This window comes from Camelina sativa, chromosome 10 (assembly GCF_000633955.1).
Source record: "Camelina sativa cultivar DH55 chromosome 10, Cs, whole genome shotgun sequence".
Taxonomy (NCBI): Eukaryota; Viridiplantae; Streptophyta; class Magnoliopsida; order Brassicales; family Brassicaceae; genus Camelina; species Camelina sativa.
This window is the reverse complement of record NC_025694.1, coordinates 3,341,021-3,350,855: the sequence shown is the minus strand read 5'-3', so window position 1 is coordinate 3,350,855 and position 9,835 is coordinate 3,341,021. Positions and strand designations below refer to the sequence as shown.

General features: G+C 34.3%; 3 protein-coding genes across 7 annotated transcripts in view; all 3 read right to left on the bottom strand.

The window, feature by feature from the left end:
• The window catches only part of LOC104716832 (cell division cycle 20.2, cofactor of APC complex-like), a 2,511-nt gene extending 1,943 nt beyond the window's left edge, over positions 1-568 (bottom strand). Inside the window, exon 1 of the mRNA XM_010434284.2 lies at positions 143-568. Coding sequence (XP_010432586.1) covers positions 143-238 — 96 coding nt within the window. The 5' untranslated portion in view covers positions 239-568. The remainder of the gene's footprint in view (positions 1-142) is intronic.
• LOC104716830 (B3 domain-containing protein REM16-like) lies at positions 797-2,932 on the bottom strand. 5 transcript variants are annotated; one of them, XM_010434281.2, is made up of 5 exons: positions 2,754-2,932; positions 2,277-2,580; positions 1,920-2,099; positions 1,484-1,602; positions 931-1,402 (listed from the first exon to the last, which is right to left on the bottom strand). In XM_010434281.2, the coding sequence occupies exons 1-5, from the start codon at positions 2,862-2,864 to the stop codon at positions 1,127-1,129; spliced, it is 990 nt and encodes a 329-aa protein (XP_010432583.1). In that variant the 5' UTR covers positions 2,865-2,932; the 3' UTR covers positions 931-1,126. The 5 variants fall into 5 exon arrangements, with proteins under 5 accessions (XP_010432581.1, XP_010432582.1, XP_010432583.1 ...); XM_010434282.2 differs by having other exon boundaries at positions 1,484-1,584; XM_010434283.2 differs by having other exon boundaries at positions 1,920-2,045.
• On the bottom strand, positions 4,779-7,881 carry LOC104716829 (probable disease resistance protein At4g33300). The gene is made up of 5 exons (XM_010434278.2): positions 7,123-7,881; positions 6,655-7,037; positions 6,217-6,572; positions 5,914-6,119; positions 4,779-5,800 (listed from the first exon to the last, which is right to left on the bottom strand). Exons 1-5 carry the CDS (start codon positions 7,805-7,807, stop codon positions 4,971-4,973), a joined length of 2,460 nt encoding a protein of 819 aa, XP_010432580.1. The 5' UTR covers positions 7,808-7,881; the 3' UTR covers positions 4,779-4,970.

Genomic DNA, 9,835 nt, shown 5'->3' with positions numbered 1-9,835 from the left:
CGGTTCTGAAGAATAATCATAAAACCTCCAAATCAAAACCCTAATTCGTAATGGCAGAACGGAATCATGTAAAATTGCATCGGTACTGAAGAATCAAAAACCCTAAATTGAAACGACAGTAAAGAAAAAAACATAAACTTACGTTTTCCTTGGAACTTTTCCTGGGAAGGAAGTGTTCTTGAAGAGGGCAACGAACCTGTGCCTTTAAGTAAGAAGGAGTGCTCATACCTGCATCCATATTAGCACCAAAACACACAACAAAGATAACAAACAAAAAACAATCCAAATAAACAGAAAAAAACACAATAGCTATGATGATTATACGAAAAACAAAGGATTAAAAGAACTCGATCAGACAAAGACTAATCAACAAAAGCTTGGAGAGAGAGAGAAGGAATCGTAAGTAAAATTCAAGATCAGAGCAGAGATCGCGAGAGAGAGAGAGAGGGAGGGAGTGATGAGTTTCGTCGCTGAGAGAGGGGAGAGCAGATTAGATGATTGAGACGGTGGTGAGAGAGAGATCTGGGGATTTTATATAGCACCGGGGTCTCTCAATTTAGGGTTTTTAATGGGAAAGTCTGTAACGGCTCTATTTTGGAGAGAAAGAGACGTTATCAATCTTTTTATTTGTAGAATAAAATCAGCAATTGTTTTAGACTCTTAGCAAAAGATACATTAATTTTATCAGATTTTTATATCTCATATTAATAAATAATACTTGTATACTTTTTTATAAGCAAAATAAATTAAATGAGCATGTAAATAAGAGAATTGTAACTTTTGTACAAATCTCAAATGTTACAAACCAAAGCAAAACCACTTGGTTATATGACTTTATACGAGTTATGACGAACACTAAAACAAGACTGCACCAAGAGACAAAAAGAGTTGGTTTAGCCCCAAATGCCCAACAAGAAAAGGCAACACAAAAACCAAAAACGAAGATGGTAGAGGCTTCACTAGAGGGAGCATAGTGAGAGATGATAGATTACATTACACATATTCTTACATTAACCTTTATATACAAGTTTTCATCTACACTACTTACTAGCACAACCGGTTGAAAAAAACCATTTGTTGCCTGCCTCTGCCTGGCTTACTTTTTTCACTTATGGTATATACCGAGTCAACCATTGTTGCTACTTTCCGCTTCTGCAGCACGGAAAATATAGACATGGAGGTGAAGCGGTTTTGTTTCAGAATTTGTTGGCTCAAACACACAGACATCACTCTCCCGCAAGTTGTTGTCTTGTACTAACTTCTTCCACCCGGTTGATATCCCACCACGACCACGAGATCCGAAAAAGTTAAACTTCATGCCCCATTTCTTTTGATCAACCTGCATCACCACTTCTTGACGTGCTAAAAGATTGTTCTTCAGGCACCATTTGTATGGGATTGTCTATTTTCAATAGAAACCATTACTTTTTTTTCTTCTTTCCAATAATCAAAGATGATACACAAAGCGATGAGAAGTCTTTACCAGAAAACACTTCGACACATGAGAGCGTTTCATGACCACAATGAAACCATCCGGCGAAATGACTCTCTGAGCCAGAGATAAGGCTTTATTTTTGCGACCAGCTGAAATCATCTCGATGTCTTAAGGTATACTATATTAGTATTTTTAGATGCATATTAAATGAGATAGAAACTGATAACTATATGAGATTAAAAGACATATGATCAAAGGCTAGAGAATTTTTTAATCTCCACACCTAATCTCCAGAATCATAGAATAACCAAGACTCAGGACTAAGTTACTCCAAGTTGTTATGACAGTAACATTCTCAAAACCTGAAACTCTAATTTAAACAGTTGCATGCAAAATCGAGACTAGGGTCCAGGGACAGGGCATATCAGATGAATACCAAGAAACTGGTGCAATGTGTAATCAATAAGTAAGAAGATTTTCATACCAAGTTTATGATCGAGACTATCATTACTTATTTCTCCTCGCATCTTCTTTAAACCGCTAAGGGGATACTTCTCTTTACTGACTCGTCCGGTACTAGTTGGAGAGATAACAGGAAGCTGGGCTGATGCTGTATCAATGTCAGAGTTAAAATGTTCTTCTTGATCATAACCGGTCTGAGATACTACAAGACGCGGAGTTAGCATTGTGTCAATTTCAACATCAATGTCAATGAGGTCTTCTAGCTCATTATCAACTACTGGAGGAGTTATAAGACGTTGCTGGTTTGGTGTAGTTTCAAGATCAACAGGGTTAAAATGTATCTCAGGTGATCTCGAAGAGGTAGCAGTAAAATCAGTACCTTTGGTCTTGTCTGCATGTCCACATTTCCTGACGAAATAAGAAGCGGGTCTCTCACACAAGGTCTGTCCATCGAAAATCAAAACTTCAAACTCAGACACTCCATGGAACTTGAAGACCAATAGATCATTCCCCTTTAGCGAATGATCTTTCACAAACTTGTCCCACCCACAACGAAATGCCAGTGTCTTTTCAACATCATCTTGCTCAACTCTCACATTGTATATAGCGCCACTTGGACTTTTGAGTGTCACAATCTGAGGTAGCTTTCTTTTGCAATGTATTGAAAACTTTTGAGGTATGACCTGCAAATTAGTTGCAAAAACGAGATTAAACGAAATTGATACTTCATATGTTTCTAACACAGGGCAATCTCTGGATTCAAATAGACAAAACTCTAAGGAAAGTGAACACATCAAAACAAAAATAAAATCAAAGGAGGAACTGAAGAAGGATAGAGAAAGTAATAGAAACATACGAGACAATGATGGAAACCAGGAAGGAGGAGCTGAGAGAAATGAAGGGTCTGGAAATGAGTCCAGTAGAGTTCTTCTTCCCATTGCATGCAGTCCTCGCAATTCTCTTCCATCTTCTTCCTCTCTCTCTTGCCAGTTGCCACCGCCGAGAGATATCTTTACCTTTAAAGAATTTATTAGTGAAGATAACAGTTTCATCTATATTAATATTTTTGAAGTACATTTTGTGTTATGCCTTTTAGTTTTTCTTAATTACTTTGTTTTATTTACAATATTAACCCCTATCAATTTCCCAAAATAATATTTTGTAGAAACTCAATTAATGGAACTATTTAAAACGACCTACAGTAGAACCTCTATAAATTAATAATGTTGGAACCAATATATTTTATTAATTTATAGTGATATTAATTTATCTATAAATTAATAATAATTATTTTATAGTGTAAATTAATAATTATTAATTTATAGGTATTTTTAATTGTTTAATTTTTAAAAAATTATGAATTGAGACCATTTTTACAAAATAAGATTAGAATTTTGGATGTTGTAAATTTTATGGTATTGGAATTGAATTTGAAATAATTAAAAAATATTATTGACAATGAATTACAAATATTATAGACAAATTCACTTATACACATGACATAAATATTCAAATTTATGAATAAGAATATCAATTGTCGTATTTTAGTAGTCTATCAAACTATCAAAATGTAAATGATGCATATTTAGAAATTGAAAACTTTAAAAAAAATTAGCTGTTTTATGAAATATTATAGAATATTTTATATCATTATAATTTGAATATACAACATAATAATTGTTTTATAGATATAATGTTTAAGAGAAATATATTTTACTATATCAGTGTATATATATATATATATATATGTAAATTTACATGATTATTAATTTATGATATTATTGGGACCATATTTTACATGGAGATTTCAAAAAAATTATTATCTTATTATCTTATGGAATTTTGTTATTTTTTACACTGTCCCGACTTGGGACTAGCAAAATTTATTAATTTATAGTGTTTATTAATTTATAGAATATTAATTTAATGAGGTTTTACTGTAATTTAATACGTTCATTGTCATAAATATCTTCACAACATCTATTAACCCCTACAGATTTTCCTAAAATAATATTTATATAAAGTCAATTAATGGATCTATTTAAACCAACCTAATTTTAAACGTTTATTGCCATACAAAGGTTGAAAATATATATACATTCCGTTTGTTCCTAAAACAACTCTATGCATTAAATGATTAATTCCATAAAAATCTCAAAATCCATTTTAATAGATGTTTGGTGACTGTAGGACCTATTCCGTTTTAATGACACAACATCATTTGAGTAACAAATTTAACCCGCGGTGTAGTGTATTGCGGGTTAAATAACCAAATATTATCTTGCGATGTATTGCGGGTTAAGGCCATGAATGTTTACAAGTTTTTAAGTAGTTTTTAGATTTTATGTTAAAAATTTATTAAAAAAAAAAAAAAAAAGAATTTAAGTCACGCTTAAAAATGAAAAACTAGTAAAACATAGATTTTGGTTTTTCTTTGAAAATTACCAAAAACCAACAAAATCTGGATTCCCTAATTTTTAGGAAATCCAATTTTTGCATAATCTTGATTGGCTTTAAAGTAGATTTTTGAAAAATCTAAAACCAAAAACACTTTTAAAATCTACAGCCATTCAAAGCCTAAATAAGAATGAGATTGATGGGATTGATGACACTTTTAGATGTGTACCAGGAGATAAATGTATTACTAGACTATACATATACTAAACGGGTTAAAATCTTAAAAACACTACAAAAATCTATACTTTGAATACTTATATCAAATACCTGTAAAATTTTATATTTTTAAAACTAATAAAATTATAATAAAATAACAAATAAATACAATATAAATTTTAAAATTTTAAATTAAAAATATTGTCCCATGGTGTACGGCGGGTTAAATCCTAGTTAGTTTATTTCTTAAATCACTAATTTTATTCCGTGAGAGAGAAGTCCGACTAGATTCTGAAAGCCCACGCCAAGCCCAGATAATCTTTGGTCTAAGCAACCAAAACTACAGGAATTAATTACATTGAGGGGGCAAATTAACAAGTAATTTGGTTTACGGTTTATATACAAGACTACAAGTTGATTAACGTAACCGACTCTGACAACAGCTTTTAGGGTGATCCTACTACTCATCGAGCCAATCTAGGCTGAAACATTTCTCAGCAGCTTCAATCTTTAATCCTGGAACGGCTCTCTTAACTTCGTCCCACATAAATGCAACGTCTGTATCGCATATTACATGGCGTAGAGACTTCAGTGAAACAGCAGAGCTTGGTCTACCGGAGAAACAACATTCTCTCATGTCGATCTTCTCAAGCCTCGTTAGCTTTCCTATCTTCTCTGGAAGACAACTCAAGCTGACGCATTGTGAGATGTCGAGGTACTTAAGCCGACTAAGCTCACAGATTTCTTCAGGCAATGCTTTTAACTCGGGGCAAGCATACAGCCTTAGAAGTTCAAGATCTCGTAGCCTACTGAGGTTTTTGGGCAACTCACTGAGGCGTGGACAATTTGTTATGCTCAAGGAATTAAGAGAGGTCAGGCCGCATATGCTTGAAGGTAGTGCCACGAGATCGTCACAGTGATCTATCGTGAGATCACCCAAGTTTGGGAAGATATCGGAGACGTCAACTCCGGTTTGATCAAAACTGTTATTGATCTTGCACAGAATCAGAGACATCTTGTGGAGATTTTTCAAGGGAATGGTTGTGTTGGAGAGTTCAGGGACATGAACCCTCTCGAGCCAGAGACTCCTTAATTTCGACAAATTGGCAAATAGTGAAAAGTCATGGAGAACCGCAGGGGACATGCCGTTGTTGATTATCACTAGGACCCTAAGCCGACTCATCTTAGTGATAAAAGGAGGAAGGACATACTTGTCTGAAGAGAAAATCAGAATTAGAATCTCTGCCTTGGGGAACTCCATGTCAAACCAATCCATTTCATTCAGCTCCCCTGCAAAAACAAAATGAAAAGGTCCAATCCACTATTACGATCTCTGGTAATCATCACATGAGAGAACAGAGTAATATAAAGATTGCAGTGTAAGAAAAAAAGAAAACTCTTACCAGTATGAATAGAGACAATTTGGGCATTGTATCGCTCATCACTGTTCCTTTCCCATTCTCTTGGAAGCACTGACTCTCTTTTCGGCATCAGCAACCGCTGTCTTCGGTTTACTTTACCTCGGTTGCATAGATGAAGGGCTAAGTCTCGCAGAACATCATGCTGTGTCACAAATATATCATAGTGGCTTGCGTACAAAGTGCCAAGCCTGCAAATTCATATACAGTAATAATAATATTCAAAAAACTTTTAAAATCTTATAAGAAGTGAACAGCAACTACAAGTCATGTGATCCCCCCCCTTACCGTGGATCTTTCCCAAGAGTAAGAAGATTCTTGTCTGACAAATCAACAAGAATGGCAAAAGCATTTCCTTCCTCTATATCATGTAGTTCAATCCACATGTTGATGAGAACATCAAGAGGAATCTTCCTATCTTCAGGGAATGCGCCAAGATCCAAGAAACACTCTTTGGTTGTCTGATCGAGATATTCTAGACTAGCCTCCATTTGATGAAGCAATCTAGTCTCGTGAGTTTCGTCAGCAGGTTCACCTTTTGATAACCTCTGCAATGCGCCCTCCCAATATTTTTCAGGTCGGTCTTTTAATGAAGCGCCTGTAACTTTGAGAGCCAAAGGTAGACCTTTACACTCATTAGCAACCTGAGTCAAACAGAGAAAAAAAATCTGAGAATCGAAAAGCTTGTGATATACTTTTTTGCATGTATCAGTCAGCTGAAACTACCTGCTTAACCAGATTGCTGCAGAAGCCAGAAGGGACAGATTTCTGACCGAATGCACAGAGACAGAAGAGAGAGATTGCTTCATCTTCACTTAGTACTTCCACATCATAAGTGGATTTAGGCTCTGTGAGTTTTGAACGTGAGACCACAAGTGTAGTGCAACCAGCAATATTAAGCGTCAAGTGGTCCAGCGCCTCCCTGATCCAAACATCATCAAGAATCACTAGCTTCCGCATTCTAACCCCACCCTCAAACTCAAAATTCAAGTTTGGAACAGAATTTAGAGTTTCAAAACCATTGAAAAACCCCCAGATATGTGTCCTGAGCTCCTCAAGCATTGGAGATTGTGAAACAGTCAGAAACAAAATCCGGTTCTCGAAGTGACCTAAAGTAAAAGCAGCAGTGTGAATTGACCATCTCACAAAAACAATCTCTAAACTAGTCAACTCAGTCATCAAAACAATACTTACATCTGACTTGATCATCCCGTTCAAGCTCTTTAGCAAGAGTGGTTTTGCCAACTCCCCCCATACCACTAATCCCAAAAACCCCACCTTGAGCTTCAAACATCATCTTCTTAACCTTCCTCTTCCCCAACTCCAAACCAACCCCAAATTTCTCAGAATCATCATTGGTCTCAATCTCCATAGTAGCCTCAGCTCTCTTCATCGCATCTCTAATCAACCCACCTCCACCTATCTTCATAGAACCAACTTGCTCAATCATCCTCTCAAGGCTCTTGTCAACCCGATCAAAACGCACATCGGAGTTAACCCGGAGAAGATGAACGTCAGCGAGGATATGCGTGTGAATCCCAGCTTTGAGGAAATTAGAGATTGTCTTCTCGAGCTTCTCCATCTTCCTCGCCAGGGTTAGCTGTCTATACAGATTCCAGCGGTGAGAGCCAAGGACTTTGTCAGTGAGTTTCTTGCCTTTCTCTAAAGATTCAAAGAGCATACGAATCTGAGCCTGGCGGTGAGGAGGCAGCTCGACGCCGCTGTACTGTATCTCCTTGATCGTCGGTTGAATGGTCTCGATTAGTTCTAGGAGTTGTTTTGCAGTGTTTTTGTATCTCCATGCTTTTGCTGATATCATAACGAGCTGTTTCAGTAGCTCCGTCGCTATTTCACCGGCGAAAAAATCGGTGACTGCCATTAGAAAAAACGAAGTCGATGGATGGAGCTCCACCGAGAGAGAGAGAGAGAGAGAGAGAGGAGTAAACAACTAAAACAAGTGTACAAACTCGCTTTTATTTTTAAAAAAGAATCAAATTTTGTGAAGGAAAATTTCCAAGCAAATTCGCAAGTGACAGTGACAGACACTCAAATAAGAATACAAATAAGTTGACGAAGACAAATGAACTGTCTAATTATAAAATTTATAACTAGTACAAAAAAAAATATATATAGTAATTGAATATTGTAAATTTTTAGAAAATTGTTACAGTTTTTTTGTAATTTTTTTAGAAGACTTTGTAAAGTCTACGGGGAGATGGGAAGTGAATTATTGGGAAGATATCTTTGTTTAATGAAATTCATATACTGGCTGTAGCCACACAAGTTGTGTTCATAGTTCACATTCAGACACATCGTGGATGACACAAAGAATAAGACAAAAATGAGACCGAGATCGATCATATTTATAGTGGTGTGTACGACGTCACTATAAATATTTGATTATTTTCTGCCTATTCTTTTTTCTTTTTTTTTTAGTATATAAGTTTTGAAGTCAAGTCCACAGAAAGCAATACAATATTGAGATAAAAAATTCCAGCGCATTTATTGCGTAGGTTATATATTATTGCTCCACCGGTGACAATCTTCCGTAACACGGGAATATATTTCGCTCTCTTTTTTTAGTTAGAGCAATATATATGTTTCGCTTCCAAATGTCATTATCCTTTCTTCGGTCGAATGTTATAATTTAACTAATTTATTTCGATAATGTACACACGTATTCTTCTATAGGGATCATTAACATGATTAGCGGTTGATTTGAATATAGGGGATGAAGTTAATAAATAAATCAAACAAGGACCAAAACTTTAAGCAAATTTTGTTAATAAAACTCCTTAATAATATAGGCTTTCACAGCTAGATAGTCCAATAGTGGCCTATTAGTATCAATTTGGGTGTATTCAAGTCCATACAAAAAAAGTTATATGTCACAAAAAGGACGTTAATAGGCTATTAGCCCCATATCACAATTTAAGGTTATCGATACTGAACAAAGATTACAGTTTTCACATTTGAGTTTATAACAATCATGCAATGATTGCATCCTCCTACCTAAAGGTGTTTGATTAATTCATTGGGTGCCGTAATTTTACCCTTGGTAGAATATTGTTTATCACTAATATATAACATCCATCTCCTAAACATATTTTACAAGTTTATTTGAAAACATGTTCAAAATTTACGTTAGAGCATACAAGAAACAATTACGTTTTAGATCACATGATCTATGGGACAAAACAACAAGTCAACAAACTTTCTTCGCGAGATGGATTGTATGACAGGACGGATTCGAATCGATATTACTAAAAAAATTAAAATATTATTAATCTCATATTTCAATACGGATAAACTCTTCATTCTAATATTTTATTAACAACACCAATATAGTACATGCATAATCAAATTGATTTAATAAAAATTGGTATTATACAAAAAAACTATTAAATAAACTTCAACAATTTTTGTAAATTAAAAAAAAAACATGAATTTTAAAAAGAAATATTTACCCCATGGTATACTGTGAATTAAAATCTAGTTACATATTAAAATATAGATCGCTATTTGTAATTTTCTATTAATAGTAGTTGATTTTATATTTACAAGATAAGATACCTACACGTAAACTATTTGATATGTAATATCAAAAAGCGTTTATTTATATATATAAAAAATCATAGAAAATATTTTGCTTTGTAATATATTTTTAATTTCCTTGATGTAAAGTAGTATATACATCATTTATATTTAATAATATTGATAGGTCGAAAATAAAATTTGAGATATTTAAGTGATTTATCCTAATAAAAAATTTAGTCCTAAACAATTATTTAATAATAATATTTAGGTGATTTATCTTACGTGTCTAAGGAAGGTGTTATGTAGTTTGACTTTGTTTGATAATTTGTTGTACGTTGTCTAAATAGCATGTCCTTACGTAATATTTCAA